General features: G+C 40.7%; 1 protein-coding gene across 3 annotated transcripts; it reads right to left on the bottom strand.

Moving 5' to 3' along the window:
• Nucleotides 1–257: 257 nt before the first annotated feature.
• Nucleotides 258–18,027, bottom strand: crtc1b (CREB regulated transcription coactivator 1b). Of its 3 annotated transcripts, none has more exons than XM_018673013.2 (14): nt 17,849–18,027; nt 15,573–15,689; nt 14,910–15,035; nt 14,155–14,216; nt 13,793–13,887; nt 13,212–13,297; nt 13,081–13,124; nt 12,006–12,229; nt 10,685–10,836; nt 10,284–10,529; nt 9,469–9,555; nt 7,190–7,276; nt 6,937–7,111; nt 258–6,363 (listed from the first exon to the last, which is right to left on the bottom strand). In XM_018673013.2, exons 1-14 carry the CDS (start codon nt 17,972–17,974, stop codon nt 6,152–6,154), a joined length of 1,839 nt encoding a protein of 612 aa, XP_018528529.1. In that variant the 5' UTR covers nt 17,975–18,027; the 3' UTR covers nt 258–6,151. The 3 variants fall into 3 exon arrangements, with proteins under 3 accessions (XP_018528529.1, XP_018528530.1, XP_018528531.1); XM_018673014.2 differs by having other exon boundaries at nt 13,212–13,282; XM_018673015.2 differs by lacking the exon at nt 9,469–9,555 and having other exon boundaries at nt 17,849–18,026.
• Nucleotides 18,028–18,955: the final 928 nt, after the last annotated feature.

Here is an 18,955-nt window from a genome sequence, read left to right as displayed (position 1 = left end):
TGCAAACTCAAAGAGCTTTTAGTGGAAATCAACATTCTGAACATTTCACAAGCATGCACATATCCAAAATAATCTTTTAAATTTTGCATTTGGAAATACAGATTACAAAATAGAAACAATAGCAAAGACAATATACAACAGGATCGAAACATCATGCATGTCCACAGCAACACGCTGTGATGTTGTAAAATGACACTGGACAAGATTTTTATTTTTTTTTTAATCTGCAAAATCAAGACTATGTGCAGAGAAAAATCTGTCTTCCACATTCAATTTAATTGACATTTTTCTTTCATCTTATAAACAAATGGTCACATAAGGAGAATCACATGGCAACAAATAAATAACTACAGATCTTTTACTACGACTTACAGGACAACAGTGATATAATGCTATTCTCACTATAAGCTTTAAGTGGAACTTAAACTGTGTTTTTTCCAGATCCTTTTACATGTTTCTATGAATTGTAGAGATGTTTAGAAAACCCCATATTATTAAAGGGACATTTTATTCAGACCTAAAACACTCTGGGAACAAGCAGTGAAGACTGAGCAGCAGCTCTTTCCATTTGTTCTGGGACTGAGGAAACACCTTTAAACACAGGACGCCTGTTTGAGCCTCACTTATCTGCTTCTTTAGTTTTAGATTTAGCTTCATTGCTTTTTAACACAGCATGAACATGAGCTGCGCTAACAAGTAATGAAAAGTAAGTGGAGCCTTAAAACTAAAATACGCAGATGAGTAAAAACCAAATCTTTCACAAGACATAGAAAATATGTTTTGAGGTTGTCCGTCATGTTTGGAAAATGGACCTCCAGTTTTCGTTCATCAGCCTGAAAAGTTTGTTTCTTTTATCCTCGACTGTTTTTATTTTATTTTCCTAACTTCAATCAAAGTTGTATTAGCTGCCTAAATTTAATTCTAATCTTTGCCAGTGTTACAGCTGCTCCCTCAGTAACACCTTTGCCACATTTGTGATCACTTTATTTCTTCATTTCTGAGATTCTGGGACTTAAATACACCTTGCAGCTCTTCTCCAGCACGTCACGCTTTATCGACCAAATGTTTTTGGCAGCTGGAAACATCTAGTAGAGCATGGTGGCCTAGAGAAGAACCGCTGCACAATTTATATGGAATCACCTGCATTTTTGGAGTTTGGCTAATTTCAAGAGGACTGGGTTGTCGGGGTGTCATTGCCTGATCTGCACCAGAAACGTGATCGGTTCTACGAAAAAATCCCTAACCCTGACAGAGTGGGACTGCTTCCTGTTGTCAGTACCCTAACCCTCAAACATGCATTTCCGGTACAGATCGGGCATTGACACAGCCCTGTACAGTACTCTGTTGGTGGCAGTACGTATGCTCAAAGTCAGACACAAACTGCTGCAACTAATTACTGTACTCAGGGTGATCTAATGTCACTGTGTGAACTGTGACTCACTCAGACTTGGGGGGTGGGAGGGTAGAAATGACCAACAGAGAAATACATTCGGAGCGCCATTCCTTTCCAAAACGAGAGCGCAAGCTGCACTGGAGTAAGCCCTTTCTAGTTTTGCATCTCCTAAAATCTTCACAGATTAAAAAAAAACAACAACAAAAAACCAAGACAAGCCAAAATATAGTTTACAAAGGAAAATAGAGAATTCATCTTTTCTTTGACATGAAAATATCTCCGGAGTTATACATCTGGTGTGAAACAGTCAGCATTCACATCGGGCAGAACAGTCCCTGCTCAAAAGCCAGGAGGTCACAAATAAAGTGCCAAGCAACTAGTGGACTAAACATTGCACAAAACAGAAAAAATAAATAAAGAAAGAAAAATAAAACAGAATTACACTTTACCCAGTCCAGAACCTGACATGACAGGCAACAACAACATAAAACGATCATATCTGATGTCTTAAAACGCACTCCACTTCAGCATAGCTAGATCAAAGTCCTGTACATAACAATGGGATAAGGATCTGCTCAATGTGTCTATCGTGTCATGCAGTTGACTGCGTAATGCAGAAGCTTCAAGTTCACGTATGCAAACGATCAGTGCCCGTGCCAATCTGCAACCTGCAACCTTTGTTGCAAGACAGAACCTGCTTCCATTTTTCTTGAGAAAGCCAAAAAATAGGAAGGGGAGAGGAAGAGGAGGAGAAGGAGGAGGAAGAGAAGGAGGGGGGTGACAGCGGGCTCTTTGCGTACGAAAATCAACCGTTTACGCAGACTCGTACGTGGTGAGATGCTACAGTAGTAAGAGAAAGAGTGGAACAAGCAACAGTCTGAGGGGAGAGGAGGAGGAGGAGGAGGAAGAGGAGGGACTGAGTAGCAGAGACAGAAGTAGTCTGGGACCAAAAACTCCACACAGGTCAGGTCATTTGGCAACAGGCTAAAACTAGGACACTGCCACAGAAAATACATTCTTTTATCATTCGTAAAGTAGCATTATACAGAGATGGAGGTAACAGAGTCACTTAACAGGAGTTAACTGTTGCACAGGAGAAACCCATACATGCATCCCTTTAGACTTCGTGGTAGTTTTATGTTACACAAATCAAACCTGCGGAGCTATAGAAGGCCTTCATTTAGAGGTTTTGACTGTCAGTTTAGTCATGCATTTTGTTTCAGCTATAGCGTATGTACAAGGTCAGTGTGAATGACTGTTATTCAGCAGGATGAAAGAAACAAAATGACAGGAAAGCTCAAATCACTGGCATTGTTGGCAACGCAACAGTGACGTTTGGCTCAAACACAATACTTATTTTTTTTCCCCTTTAGGAATAAAAACCTTTGGAAACATTTAGAGAATGAGTTTTATACATTTGTTTCAGTGACTTTGAGGAAAAATCCAACTTTAGTTACACAAAATCAGATTCTGGTAAAGTGTTGTGCATTTCTGGGCCTTTGTTTTTTTTTTTTTGTTTTTTTTTTTTAGTGGTTTATTTTTCTCCCTCCTCTGTGAGTACTTGGCCCATGACAGATATCCAGGCATTTTCAGCAACTGCAGTAAAATGTTTCATTGATCTAAAACATTAAGAATAGGTCTTAAGTTTGGCATCAGTTCCTTTAGGATTAGAGAAAGAGGGGTTTTCTTTCTGGAGCAGTGATTTTGCATTGATGCTTCAACAGTCGCACAGGAAGAAATTCATCATAGATGCATTAAGGTGGAGGGGAACTGTGAGAAGTAAAGAGATTATCAACGAGTGGTTGGAGAAAGAAAAGGCAGGGTGAGTGATTTACAAAAAAATAATAAATAAAAAAAGAAAGAGACACTTCTTTCAAAGTAAAGCTGGATTTATGCTTCTCCGGCATAAGAATTAATTTAAAGTTCAGCTCACGATTTCACTCATTGATTGTCATAGCACCACTGCAACACTGCACTCACTACATACTGTATACTAACTAATAAAGGCTTTCATTTTCTAATTTAGAGCTACAAAGGAGATGCAGCTTAATCTCAAAACATGAATTTGTCCAGCAGCTGAAAAACAGATAACTGAGCTGTGTTCATTTGTTTGGTGAAAATCATCATTTCCACTTTTTCTGACAGTCTACAGAGCCCTTGAAATCTTTATCTTCATGTGTCTGCACAAGTTAGCATCTTGTGCGCATGTGTAATAATTTAGATAAAACAAAAATATTACAAAAACCATGTTTCTGCAGAGAGAAAGTCATCACTGGAAATGGCTTCTCTGGATAACGACATAAATCTGTTGAGTGACTTTGAAGAGGAGATTACTGAACCTTGCTTTAAGCTGTCTTCACTATCAACAGCTTCTATCAGAATCGGCAACTCTCCACAGAAAATACAGGCAGGCCAAGCTGCCTGTTCACATTTCTGGCTGTAGCTCCAAAGCATCTGTCTCCATCACCACACCATCTCAGAAGAATAAATCCAGCTCAACTCCTGGAATGTGTTAAAACAATAAAATGTTTGTAATAAAATGTCAATTTTTTGTTTTTTTTGTCTCATTTGCATAGGAATCACAGATCTATTGATGGAGGAGTAACAGCAGACAAGAAACACTTCAACTGAAACAAATTGTACAACTGTAGAGGTGTGTAGTAAACCAAACGTGATTCCTTTTCGGGGAGAGGTGTGGGTGGGATGGGGAGAGGGTGGGAGGTTGGGAAATCTTATCAAACAGCGCTTTTGGTGAGTAAATGATTAGCACGTCTGTACACAAACATTACAATATATCAAACATGATCCCACAGACCTACGCACAACCCTCAGGGAAACTCTGACAAAAGCGGACTGAGATCTGGAGTGAATTTTTAAAAATTTGACACGAGTTGTTTGACAGGTTTTTGGCAAGAGAGACTGTGTCATGGATGTAGTTAGAGATGGTATCAGTATATGTACATTTTCAGATGTGTGAACACTTTCGTAAACAGTTTTAGACTCTTACTACATCCCTGATTTGTTTGTGTGAGCATTTTAGTTGTTGTCAACACTGAACAGAGCGGGGCCGATCTCGATGCTGGCGAAAAATTGCATAAAATTCTTTCAATATATAAATACACTCATATTCTTTCTAAAACAGAACATCTACGCAGCCTTTATATACTTCATTCAGTTTCCTAACACTAATAAAAATAAATATATCCCTCTATTCATAAACTCTGAAATTGTGGATAAAACCATTTGAAGACTTTGATACTGTTAAATATTGTAGATGTCGTATGGTACTTTTGTTATTGGTGACCCCTTGGCAAAGGTCAGTAGCGTTTTTGTTAGAGCTTCCCTGTCAAGGAGCAAAAGCCTCCCCATAATTGCACTCCTTCTCAAATACTCTAAACCCATCCTTTGATTTTTTTTAGTGTAGTTTTGTTTGTTTTTTTGCCCCACTTTAAAAAACATCAACAATTTGGCTATAAACTGTACCGCTACAAAATACAGTACATTGATTTGTCAAACCTTACACAACAGAACCACAAGTATCACTGATCAAAAGTTAAGTTCCTCTCAAATACAAGAAAATGTTACAATAAGTTACGAAAATACGTTGTCACATTAGACACTTAAGTAGACGTAGAGTACTCATGTAAGGCAAAATCAGGTGATTTCACAGTGACGACTTAAAAAGATTTAAGATTTTTAGTGTTCTCTGGTTTAAAAACAGACCGCTTCAGTCTGGGTGTATACTGGCTTTTCACCGGCAGAAAATGAATTTGGACGCATTTCTCTTGCTTTCTAGATTAATAGAAATACCTGATGAATTAATTCAAGTGGCGTAAAACCATCCCATTTCTGGAGACTATGACATTTTGATTTTGACCGTTGGGCTGCAGCATGGCAACGTCTACCACGTCCCACATCAGAGAATGGCACATCGAACACCAAAGAGCAACTATGGGGAGGTTTTGCACTCCTTCATTAACCAAGTAGCTTAACAAACACATATATAAATATGTTAGTAATCAATAAATAGACACAAATTACATCAGTGCAATTTTACACTATGCCTACAGAGAGCATTTTGGCATCAAATTTAAATTATGAAATGGAATATAAAATCTTTAACCAAATAAATAAATAGAACATATAAATACAGAAAGCATCAAAACATACAGTACATGATGAAAATAACATTTGGTTGTCAAAAATAAAGCTTTGAGTGTGAAATAGAAAGCCGTTACGGCATGATGGGAAAACCGATTCGTTTGATTGCCGGGTACAAGCAAACCGGCTGTAGTTTCTTTTTCCTTCTTTTGTTTGTTTTTGAACACAGCCGTTATAACGGCAACGGTTTAGCCCAATGTCCTAGCAGCTTCCTGCTACGAGCAAATATAAACAAAAACAAATATTTAAGTGGATATGAAAAGAAAAAAAAATAGTCAAATGTGCGTTTTTGGAATATATGTGGCATGTAATGGTACACTGTAAACACAGCAGGCTAGCGAAAGCGCTGAGCGACCAATCTCATTCAAAACGACAGCGAGGCCATTCCCCGGCAAGCCACTGGATGTCTTTTTCCCTGTTGTCTTTTGGTGGCACATCGTTTCAAAAGGGCTTCACGGAGTCGAGGGCGAGGTCGGACAGCTGGACGGCCATGCAACGAGGGAGAGGGTTCATCCTGCCCTTTGTTTCTCTCCATTCACAAGTTAGTGTGGGTTTTTTTTTCCTTCTTGTTCTCAGCCACAGTCAGCCCCTCTAACGTTACAGCCTGTCCATCCTGAACGTGTCCTCGGTGGCCGGGTCGGTGAGCACCATGTCGGGGTCGTTGAGCATGTGCAGTCCGTCCAGGGTGAGTGGGTCGATCTTCAGCTCATCAAGAGGAAACTGAGAGTCTGCGTCGAAGCTGACGTCACCGACGCCGGCCAGGGAGTTGGTCAGCTCTTTGGAGAGGCTCGGAGGAGACTCACCTGTGACTGAGATATGAGACATTAGAGAAAGACGGGGCAGGTTTGACAGGTATTATGTTAAAGCAACACAATGTAGCTTTGCTGAGCAACAGTGACCTCTACAGCCATGAGTGGTTATTAATCCTGTTGGGCTCCGAGTGGCTTTCATGCATAGAAAACAAAGCCTTTCAATCGCTCCAACTGCGCAGCCCAACTCACTGAACTGAAACACGGCCGATCATACTCCTCATAATCTACAAGTAGTAAGTATGGTAGGTCAAAGCTGGACCAGAATTGAAAAGTTTGAATTTTGTGTTTATAAGTGTGTGATTGTTGCACTGTTGCCGCCCTCTGAGATGTCAGCTTTTACCACAGAGCTAGTACAGTGTCATTGTTATTAAATCCTGCTTCTAACCAGAAATAAACGTATGTAATATCACCGAACATAAAAGAGAAAAGTACCGATGATATGTGGAACTTCCACAACCCAATGAAATGAACCCTGGCTGCAAAGTAGGAGTAGTTTTCCCTTGATGTTACCTGCTACAACCAAACAACTGAGAACTAGTGAGACACACACAGCTGTGTAGGTGTGGCTACCTGTTAGGATGATGTTGGGGATGTTGCCGTGGCTACTGTAGCCGAGCTGCTGAGAGTCCTGTAAGCTGCTCCCGGTGAGTCCCATCATAGCCGCCTGCGTGTAGTTGAGGGTGGAGCACTGGTTGTAAAGGCTGGTGGAGCTGATGGGGTTCTCGATCATGTTGAACTGCTCCAGCTGGAAACCAAAGAATGATAAGTCAGGGACTGTCTAACAAAACCATTTGTGCTTTATTGCTTGTGCGTCCTGTGTCACCTGGTGAGAGAGGGCGTTGGTCTGCCTCGACGCCAACTGCTGATCGTAGAAGGAGTCGCCGAATATACTGCCCACCACGGGGATGTGCTGGAGGAAGAGAGGCAAACCACACAATTTAGAACAAGCGTCAAAGAAAGAAGCTACAATTAATTAAAACACACACGCACACAAAAAGCTGAATTAGACAGAGGGCAGGTTATCTGGGCCCACAAGCAGACATTTCAGCGATGGAGGAACAGAAAACACAAGCAAAACACAACTGTCAAACTGAGCAGTGACCAAAGCAAATGGTTTCTGTCACTAAAGCTGTTGTGGTCAAGAGACGAAAAGAGGAGGTGAATGAAACACTAGAAAAAAAAAAATTAGATTGATTCTGATTTGTTTATGATTCATATTTAACACACACCTACGAATTTAGATGTGACAAAAACCCTACAAACTAAGACATGGAATGGGAGTGTGAACGTGGTGTGGTTGTTTGTCCCGTCCCTGTGGACAGGACACACAGCAGTGCAGTGACGCGTTGACCACGGCAGTCTCATTCATGACCACACAGACACAAATCAGCTTGTTAAAAGGAAAGTCTGGTGTTTGTTAACGACAGGCTTACTCTCATATTTGAGATCATTAGGACTGCTGTTCATGGTTCAACATTTTACTCACAACTTCTGCTGTAGAGATGTGAGAAGCACAGACTCCAACACAGTGATTCAACAGCATCATCTCAAACACTTCCACCCACTTTGCTATGTTGTACAGGATTTCTAGAGACTTTCTATGTTTTGCTTCACTTAAAAGACAAGTGTTTAAGATGATGATGGTTTCTGTTGAAATACATTTTTTTTGAGGGGCTCTTTGTCCCACTCAGCGTCATTCTTTCCAGAGTCTTGTGTCCCAGATCTTTACAAGGAAGGAGGTGAGTAAGGTATGAGAACCAGGTAGACAAATACCAGAGTTTCCTTCTTGCAATGAGAAAATCACCACTGAGCACAGAGTCAACACTGTGTGATTGGCTTTCTTTTAGTGGTGGAGTCCCAGTCTAAGCATTTCTAACATTAGCCTTTTAGTTACTGATGCAACTGTGGTGACCTGAAGATATTAATCAGTGTGTGAAAGCTTTTAGATTTTTAGATTTGATCTAGATTTCTAAAAATGTACTTTCTCCCTTTTTAAGTCCGTCCTCGCATTTCTAAGTCAGCTATTTCTCACATGAACTACAATCCCTGTCATTTTATTTATTTATTTCTTCTGACATCTTATCTTTCAGCTTTGGACAGAGTAACTGCTTTTCTTGATGTGGCCTTTAAAGTTGACACTAAACACATAAAGTGTATTATTAAAATACATGCAGCCATCTTTTTCTTTTTGCCAAATGCTTTATTGCAGATGGAATAAAGCTCTGATGACTCTTCCCCAGAGGTTGTGTTTATGTAGATAACAGATGTAAAAAGAGAGGCAAGGAGCAGTGCTCCAGTGACCAAAAATACATGGGAGAATCACTCTGAAATAACTAACGGCCCTTTGTTGGTAAGAAAATAAAACCATTCATTTGTTATCTATACCGCTTATCGGTTAAGGGTCGCAGGGAGGCTGGAGCCTCCCATTGTCTTTGCTACAGAAATGAATCAGGGAGAAAATCTGTCAAAAAGCTAAGAATTACAGCTGTCGTGGATGATGAGCTCAAAAGACTCAAACTATCAGAGAAAATGACTTTGAAGGCTGACAGTGTGAGTATGTGACTGATAAGGAAGTACACAAATGTGTACTTTATGTATTACCATATTTTTACTGCATGTAACCCTTATACAAGAGAAAATGCTTCTCTTTCTTCTCCTTAGATTATTGTTATCTCAGGGTAACTTTCCCAACAGGATGTATCAAAGTCATCCTAAGTTCAGGCCAATATACCTCATAATTTACCTGTGAAACGTTATTTAGAAATCTTTTATCATTTAATCATGACAAGTCTAATCAGACCTCTTGTCTTAACACTGCAGGTCATGTGTAGCTCAAACTGAAACCTTTGAATTTTGCTTCATAGACACATTCACAGTAACGAATCGATCAGGGCCTCCATCAGCAAACTATCGCCAAGTTGTCATGCACACAGTGAACACTGACAGTGGTGATGAGGAAATGAGTTATGCAGCTGTTGACACCATGAGTGGTTAACTGCTGATACAGAGAATGAAAAGCAGCCTAACTGATCTACAATTAGCTTTCCCCCAGGCGCAAAGCCCTTCCCCAAACAGCAGCTAGCTCGGTGGGTGGGCCCTTACTTGAGGCGAGCCGCCGGGGGAGAAGCCTTGATTGGAGACTGGGGAGGTTGGAGACTGAGTGGCTGGTGAGCCAGTCTGATTGCGGTACTGTTGGAGGGAAGAGGGTTAGCTAGCACTAAGCTTCATGCCTGTCACACACAAATCTCAAAGGACGGGATGTGAGAGGGTGTCAGCCAAGGATATGCTCAGTATGTATAATGTATTTGCATGTAGGTGGGGGAAATAACCAATCACCAACACAACTCTGTGGCTGGCCAGTTTTTGTACACTTCTGGAGAATGTCTATAGAATAGTAACATCCATCGATCCTACTGCAGTTAAATAGTATTGTTAAAGTTTTAGAGAGTGGTTAAACATGTATTTCTGTTTCTTATAATCTTATATCAGCCAGGTTCTTGCTTTAACAGTACACACAAATTCGACCAAATACATCTGAGAATACCTTAACCTACACAAAAGCTGAGAAAATTACAGAAAATCCTAAGAGCCAATGGTGAGAGGAATTTGTCAGCTTTAAAGAACCTGCAAAGCATCTTCCTGAACATCACACAACTAATTAAATTAATTATTTTATACTCAAGAGTAAAGACATGTTTCTCCTAATAAGGTGAGTTATTCTAAAAAGAATCACATATTAACGTCAAAGCCCAGTAGCATAAAAAGGATGTGAGGATATATACTGGGATGTATTCTGGGTAGAATAATAGAGTGACAAAATGAATAGAAGCTTAAGAATAAGCAAAATGGTTGCAGTTGTTTCCTCAGGTTATTTTTTGTGCTTCCACTCTCGCTGAGCAGACTTCTTGGCTTCTTACCGAGCTGATGCTGATGCTGGCCGTGGTCTGGCTCTGGCTGTCTGGGGAGGGGCTGCTGGCAGTGGCGGTGGCTGTACCAGTGGAGGCTGGAGTTGGCAAGGTGATGAGCTGGATGCCCTGCGGCAGGGCCTGCTGCTGCTTCTGCAGGTCGCTGAGCAACTGAGCCTGGGCCTGAGCCGTCAGCTGGTTGAACAGGGGGTACTGGGCGAGCTGCTGCTCCAGGGTCAGCGACTCTGTTGGCACGGCCTGAGGAAAGACGCATATGGACTCTGTTTAGGCTTGTCAAGTTAGGTGTGTTGTATTTTGAGTTAACTGGGGGGGGGGGGGGTTATTTGTGCGTAATATCAGCTCCAACACCACCACCCAGGCCACAACTTTTAGTTAGCCCAGTAGATGCTTACCTGTGTGATGTTGACAGGTGAGGACAGGGTGGGTGAGAGCTGCTGTGGGGACTGCTGGAGATGGAGATCAGAGGTGAGGGTGAGCGGAACCACAGGAGGTTGCCGGCGCTGTGCCGTTACCGTCATGGTGGGCTGAGAGGAGGTGGGGATCCCTGGGAAAGGAAAGAAATATACATGTAAACACAGCTGGTGTCTTCGAACGCAACCCAACTGTTTTTGCCCGAGACAATACAGGCTGATCCAAATCAATTCAAACCTACCAACTGATGGAAATTAAAAACAGAAAAACATACAGCAACAATCAGCAATTTCTATAAGACGACTGTCAGCAATGACTACATTAAGGAAAGAACTTCAGCAAAGCTTAATACTGATTTCTGTGCAAATGCATCAAAAATACAAAAGCAAAATCAAAATATAAAATTGTATCTGTGCACTCAAAGATGAAAAAATGATCTGTCTAAAGGCTGCTAGATTATGGCTGCAACTAATGATTGTTTTCAAAATGATCATTACGATCAGTCTGTTGATTATTCTCTTGACTGATTAATCGAGTTCAGTTAATAAAATCACAATCTCACAAAACCCAATGTGACATCTTTAAATGACTTGTTTTGTCCAAACAATGATCCAAAGATATTCAATTTACTGTCAAGCAACTAATTGTTAATTACTCATATTTGAGGAGCTGGAAGAGGAGATAAGAGATATTGAGATATTGGTGTTTTATTCTTAATAAATGACACAAAATGAGTAATAATTAATAGACATTCATTATGTCAGAAATGTTATATCATTAATAATTAAATGACATAACAGTGAGACTGTAGAACAGCATGTGGCCCAGACATAAGTCCCTGTGTTTTTGTACAGTTCTTACATGGTTCTTTGGGTCTTTCCACACTGAGTATTAGAATAAGAGCAGCTGTGACTAATTGATGCTGTTGAGCCAAATTGATCATCAGCTCAGAGAGGCCAAACCATTGGAAATGATGAGAAGGCAGCCAACAGCCTGCTGATCCAGACTCAGCACTCATGCCAGCACTGCATGTGCTTTCACTGGAGGTGGCAGATAGGAGCGTAGAATAGCATCCTGTTACTTTTTGGCATTTTGAGAATATTGTTGATGTATTTTTGAGCTTTGTTTCACAAATTGCTGCATAATCAAATGAATTTGATTCATGTAATAAACATAACCAGCGTTAACTTTTATATCTGTTCAAATATTTTGCATACTGTCAGGTTCCACTGACATTAAAACTAAAACTGAAAAGCAAAGTATACAGCACTCATGAATTAAGCATGAATTAACGGCTGTTACCGTGGCTGGCAGCGCTGATGCCCAGGTGGGTGAGGTTGGTGGTCAGGCTGCCCGTGCTGTTGGATGCGCTGAGGGAGGGGAAGGCCACGGTGTCCTCGGGGTCCAGCGGGGTGGACAGCGGAGGAGGGAACTGGATGTTGGTCAGATCGGGCAGCGAACCGCCGGTGTTGTGTGCAGCTGGGAGCACGGATGGGTTCAATTCCTGGTCTGGTGATGGGAATATACTAAAAAACACAAGTTCTATCAGTCATGAGAACAGCTCTTTGAAAACTAAGGGAAAACTAAGAGATATATAACAAAATAAAAGGCCTGATCAATGAAATATAAAATTGTAGGGTTTGACCAGTAAAGAAATAAATATTTTATGCCTCTTAAATGATCAGAGCTGAAAGTGTACACCCATTTTGACAAACATTACAAATGTAAACAAACCTGTAACAACACCAGAAACTATTTAAGAGCAGTTGCTTTGAATCAGTCTGTGTATTGAAGCGTCCTTTACAGGAGGGACTGATAAGTTTGTGGCCACAAAATGTATCAAGTCCAAACTTTCTGCATAATTACTCAAAAAATTAAACTGCACATGCATGTAACAGGAGCTGATCATCTCACCCCCTCTACCTGAGGCTACTTAATTTGGAGGTGACACTTCTGATTCGTGAACTGTGAATTTTGGCATTAGCAACCCATTTATGACTTAAACTGCATAACAAACTGCAGAGACATTTATTTAATTTATTGAATTTTCAGTGGTGCTAAAAATTACAACATATGACTTCTACAATAGCATTAAAAGCACTAATGATACCTTTCTAAATGTAAATCCAAATTTCCTCTCTGAAACATGAAACATGGGATCATTTGTGCTTTACAGCCACAGTAGCCATTTTCTATAGGACTAAAGGCAACGTGTTCAAGTGCCTTTCCAGCATTTTTCCAGCGTACCTAGACCAGCTGTCTTGTATCTGTGCACTTACACCATGACTTATTTATGGCTGCGTGACTGACGGGCTGCTTATACTCCAGTGGTGTTTCACTGTAAAGAATAATAACACGACATAATTAAGCCACTCACTTGATTCCCGGGACATCACATGTGTTGGGCTTTGAGGCGTCATCCTGAGGAGAGAAAACGGATTCATGAGCCACAAACCTTGTATCATAACAAGTGTACACTTTGTAAACCCTTCCCTCTCCCATCAGTACCTTCTTATCATTCCACAACTGTTTCTGCACATCCTTGTCTGCGTTTGACTCTGAATTCTCCGTCCCAGGCACTGTTAGCAGCAGTACTAATTAGTGAAACAGCAAGACACAGTTGCTTGCTATGACAAAATACATAACAATTCAAATCAGTGCAAGAAATGAGTCATCAATATCCCACCCAGTCATGCAGAAGATAGAGCTGTGCACTAGATTCCCAGGTCTCTAAAAATAGCAAGGTGACCATCAGACAGACTGAGTGGATGCCAGCCAATCTTGGCTTCATTATAGCAGAGCCTCACACATAAAAAGACATAATCCATGGATAATCAGTGAATTATTGATCCTCCACTCTGGATCGTTCTGAGTCAGTTTCATTCAGAGATGTTCTACAGCCAGCTGAGCACTGTATGCGCTTCCCTGCCAGGGATCAGTATCCATTTACTCCATAAATATTTCACTAAGAGTCTAGATCCACTTCTTTGCGACATCAACCCTTTTGCGTCATTTAAAGTTTCCCGCCTACACTGGCACATTAATAAGTAAAAGCAGCTCTGTGTCTTTGTAACTGGATCTTCCATTACCTCGTTTAGGCTGCAGCTCCTGTGATCCCCCCGCAAACACCTCCTGGGGCTTCGGATTCATTGCGCTCTGGTGTAAGGCGGAGTCCGAATTTGTCCTGTGTGTGGTAGAAAGATGAGATGTCAGCAAATATCGCTGCTAAATCCCCGCCGAGGGCAGGGTGCCAATTCAACAGCATCATCAAGAATCACGGTTGTTTGACATCATTGGGCAAATGTGTGGCCTTCTTTGTGCTGGTTGAGTTTGGAAATTTTGTATCAACACGAACGCACACAGTCATGTAATTTAATTTTCGCAACTGAGCTGTATCCGGTTTTGTGCCCCAGTTATTATTTGGGCAAAAGGACAAGGGGAGGTGGCTTACCTTCTCCAGCTAGTGTCTGGCGGTGGGGAGAGGTAAACTGAGCTGTAAGGACAGCTGTCAATGTGAATTTAGTTAAGGCTAATAAAGTAGACGGGATGAAAAATGGATCTGTGCTAATCCATACTTTCATGCCTCTTGGCTGATTCAACCAAATAGACCCGATACATACACACAAATGTTACTGGGATCTAATTACTTCAGTCAGTGTCTTGTTATGTAATGGAGCACACTTCTAAGAATAATCCTGTCAACAAGAGTGTAACAACACACTTTTTCATGTTGTATGGTTCAAAATCAAGCTCTCAAATTCACCTCACTCTTTCATTAAAATCTGCTGAACGCTGCAGCGCTGAGATGATATCTCAACGTTGCCTCATCTGGTGGTTTTTGTTGAGTGTTAGTGCCAACATCAGTCAACAGTCAAAAAAATGGATCAGGCAAGTCTCCACTGCTTCACTCTGAGGTCTCCAGTGTTAACAGTTTTTCTTTAATGAATTTGATACACCCTGTGTACTGCTCACATTTGAGAAAACTCAAATAATATTATGTCTCCAGAAATGGCTAAATCAAACAACTTGCATGCCCTAGTGTCCCCAAGTCACCCATGTCTATAACCAAAACTAGGCTAAAACAATACCACTGTGTAAAGGCCACTGTGATAAAGCAGTGTCTGGATGCAGACACAAAACAAAGCAACACAATTGCAAAAAGAGACAAAACATCGTCATCACCACGCCCCTTAAAAGAAAGGATATTTGGCGTCCATGTTTGTCGACTGACAGAGGCCGGCGGTGAGGGGATGTGATGCGGTTCCGGTCACGGTAAACACGCTCCACCAGCCCGTGGTGCCTGGTTGTCCGACTGGTATCCAGCACCGAGTTCTGGAGTGAACACACCAGGTGAGTGAGGCCAGCAAAACCACTTCTTTACACAGCAAAACTACCTCTTAGGATAATGTCTTAGGATCAATGGTGCAAATGTGTTCATTTCAAAATGAGTCAAGCCATGGGCCCCCCATACTGATGCTTGAGTTGGCAAATGTATTTAAAGATGGAAAGCCATGACAAGCAATGATATACTTTAAAATTTAGGAACCAAATTACACTGCAGGGTAGAACTGGTGTGCCTTGTGGTAACACTTCTGGCTTCCTTTTGCTCCTGAACCAAGATTAAACCTGGTCAGACCTTGCAGCTTTGACCAACAGGTCATTTCAGAACACTTTATTGCTGTCACAACCTAAGCTAAGCCTGCAGACTTTCTTAAATTTATGAAAAATTCACTTGTTTTAAGCCAATCTTTCACCAACACTACAGATATCTGCAGCCTTTGTACGTCCAATATTATCGCCAACAGCTAAGAAAGGTACACTGGTCGAGAACAAACCTTTGATTTACCAGCCGAGAGGCTAAGGGCTCACCTGAAAAGGCAGGTCAATGTTGCCATTTCCAATCTGATTGACATTGGGCAGTGAGCCTCCATAGTACTGTCCACGATTCTGCCCTAGTTGCAAATACTGGGTCTTCTGTAACTGCAACTGTGCAAAGTAAAATTGCATGAAAGCATGAGTGAATGATTGATCTGATTTACAAAAAAAGTGATGCTAAAAATGAATGACGCCTGCCAGTCCACAGTGGTGAAATGAACGATTAATGAATCCACTAACTGACAGATGAGACATGAAGAGACAGGCAGATGTGGCTGTTTCATGGACAATCAAAGAGGCAGACAACATCTCTAATAGCAAATTAAAAAAAATCACATCAGCTGATGTGAGTGACACCTGACTGACAGCTGGTGTTATTACAATCAGACTTTCCATGTAACACATCTGGCTATTACATCGGCCACACATCTAAATGCAAAAATCAGGCACAAAAGTCATGTATGTTATTACAAAAACACTGTGATGGAAGGCCTCCTATACCAAAAATGAACTGCAGTAAGATTGAACAAATGCCATGGATTGATGTTGGGATGGAAACACAAAGAATTCTGGCAGAGACCACAAATCTGAGAAGTTAATTAAATTCTTCTCCATGCAGTAAGTGACAGTACGGCTCAGGTTTACACTGACGCAGCGTGTGGTGAGTGGGCATCATTTCCAGCAACGGGGCCGACAATTAGCCCAAACATTTCCTGGCAACAAGATGTCCCTTCTTTTGTGGTAAATTGAGCTCAAATGACTACCTGATTATTTGATTGGCTGAAACGTGGCAACAATTTGGATAATTGATTAATTTCAGTTATTTTTCATTCTTTGGTGTCACCCTCTGGAATAATAAGATTTAAATGATAAATGTCAACTTTTGTTGGAGGAAACTACAATGGGCATTTTTCACTACTTTCTCATTCTTTGTAGAGTCAACTAGGGCTGCAACCGAATCATTTTAGTTATCAATTAATCTGTAAATTGTTTTTATTGATAAATGAATTGTGTTGCTCATAAAATGTAAGAAGATAGTGGAAAAATTCTTATCACAGTGTGTCTGAGCCGCAAGTGATGTCTTCATATTGCTTGTTTTGTCCCACCAACAGTCAAAAACCCACACATAATTCATTTTTGTTTTGTTCGGTTTATAAAACAGAACAAAACAGCAAATCCTCACACTTTAAAAGCTGGACCCAATGGCAAACCGTTGTGTTATATATGCATGGCAAATGCTTTCAGTGACACACATTATTTTCATTTAATTTACATTTCAGCCCTAAACCAAACAACTGCTTGAGATGATTTGAATTAGCTGATTAATAAACAATTGGGCTGGAATGACTCGATTAGTCAATTAGACAACTAACAGAAAATTAACTACTACCTATTTTGATAACCATGTAACTGTTTCTGTCATTGTCAAACATTTGCTGGTTCCAGCTTGTCACTGTGAGGATTTGAGCTTTATATCCGTCATGCATGATATTAAACTGATAATCTTTGGGTTTAGGACCAAACAAGACAACTAACAACATCGTGTTGGGCTGTGGGAGACTATAACGGGCATTTACCATAAATTTCTTACATTTTATACTCAAAACATAATGCTGGTGAGCTGAAATGTTTATCACTATTGCGAGAAAGTTGTCCAAGTTACCCTGACTTAACGTTGATGTCCAGTGGCTAAGTTAGAGGTAGTAAAACAGAAATGTGGGTCTTTTAGAGCTGACTTTATTCACAAGTCTAATGTTACTGTTAACAAACAGCTAATAGGCTACTGAGCTAATGCAACGAATAACATAAAGCTCATAGTGAATGGTCAGCAGAGGAGGAGAAAAAAAAACACTGGTTATAACATCCAATCCTCTCAGAGATACTGCTCCTATTTAGTTTCTAGCAGCTGACTTCCCCAACATGTTATTATGCAGTGATTTACATGTCAGCCGATATGTTTGCTAATGAAATGTCAGCTGCTCAAACCAGCCACAGACAAGAGCACAGGTGCACATTATTCAGGCTAGATAAGCTGGTTAACGCTGCACACGTTGTACCCCGATCAAGGCCAAGGGGTGCTATTTGCAGGCAGAGTGAAAACATGATTTAGTGGTGTTGCAAACGGTGCAGCTAAGGTTGGAGGACGTTAATATTAACTTTAGCTACTTTAGCATCCGAACGTTCAGATTTATCTCCGCAGCGCTCGTTAGCTGCCAAACAGCGATGCACACAAAAAATGTAAACAGCCCGGGTGGTGAGAGGTGTCTTACCCGTGCAGCTCTGGTGATGTTCAAGTCTTTCATCACTTCTTCAAACGCAGCAGTCTCCTCCGCCTGTTTCTGATTATGCAAAGCGATTTTTTCGCTAAATTTCCGAGGATTGTTAGAGGACGCCATCTTTCCCTCTTCTTCTCAATGGAATGTTACGTTACGCACTACGCCAGGGCCTTGTGGTGTCGTCATCACGCGCGGTCAGCGTGTCTGTTATTTTGCCTTTTGCTTCTGCAGCTGTTGCCAGTGACCCGGGGTTTGAAGCTGGGTGAAGTCTCAAGTGAATAGGATAAGTATGGCCGAATGCACCTCCTGAGGAATCCCGGGGGCAAAAATTAGTTGCTGGGCCCCTGATGCCCCCCACTATACATGGCAGTTACATTATTTCCGGAGGGACCCAGACACCAACCAGTGCTCTGGAGCAGAAATTATTAATCTATTAATCAATTAGTTGACAATTTTTAAAGCAGAAAATGCTAATAATAATAATAATAAAATAAAAAATAGATTAAAAAAAATTCACTGGTACCAGCTTCTCATATGTACATATTAGTTTTCTGTGATAGGAAACCTAATATCTTTGGGTTTTTGTCTGTTGGTCATAAAAAATAAAACAATGTGAATATGTTAACTTGGGCTTTAGGAAGTAATGATGGGAATTTGTCACCGTTTTCTGACATTTTATATACTGAATAATCAATTGACAATTAAAGAAAGTAATTGTCATATGAATTGATAATATGAAATATGAAATATATGAAAATATGATGAAAACAATACTGTGTGGTTTAAGACCGATGTGCATGATCATCATCCCTTGGCAGTTTTCGGTATCAGTGTAATTTACTGATGGAGGACACTTAGAGGAAGGATCTCAGCCCGCAGCCATCAGTGGTATTGGTATTGTGCAGATACGATGAAGGGCTGAGAAGTATTGTCTATGTTGCTAAAGCTGCAACAATAGGTTGCTGTTACATTATATTGCCTTTTGAAAAAAACAGCACGTTGCAAATTGACTCACTGATCAAATTCCCCATTATTTATTTATCTATTTAAGGTGCATAACACATGACGGCAAAGTCCCTGGTTTAATTTTGGGTAGAGGCT

Source organism: Lates calcarifer, linkage group LG17 (genome assembly GCF_001640805.2).
Source record: "Lates calcarifer isolate ASB-BC8 linkage group LG17, TLL_Latcal_v3, whole genome shotgun sequence".
Taxonomy (NCBI): Eukaryota; Metazoa; Chordata; class Actinopteri; family Centropomidae; genus Lates; species Lates calcarifer.
This window is presented reverse-complemented; position numbering and strand designations above follow the sequence as displayed.

Bases quoted from the DNA above. Each gene is read 5' to 3' on its own strand.
- crtc1b (XM_018673013.2), bottom strand. From the start codon at position 17,974: ATGGCGTCCTCTAACAATCCTCGGAAATTTAGCGAAAAAATCGCTTTG. The intron at 13,298-13,792 runs GTAATGGAAGAT...TTCACTAATTAG, and splicing joins GGAGCTGCAGCCTAAACGAG to TACTGCTGCTAACAGTGCCT. The intron at 6,364-6,936 runs GTAGCCACACCT...CTCATATCTCAG, and splicing joins CCCCAACATCATCCTAACAG to TCACAGGTGAGTCTCCTCCG.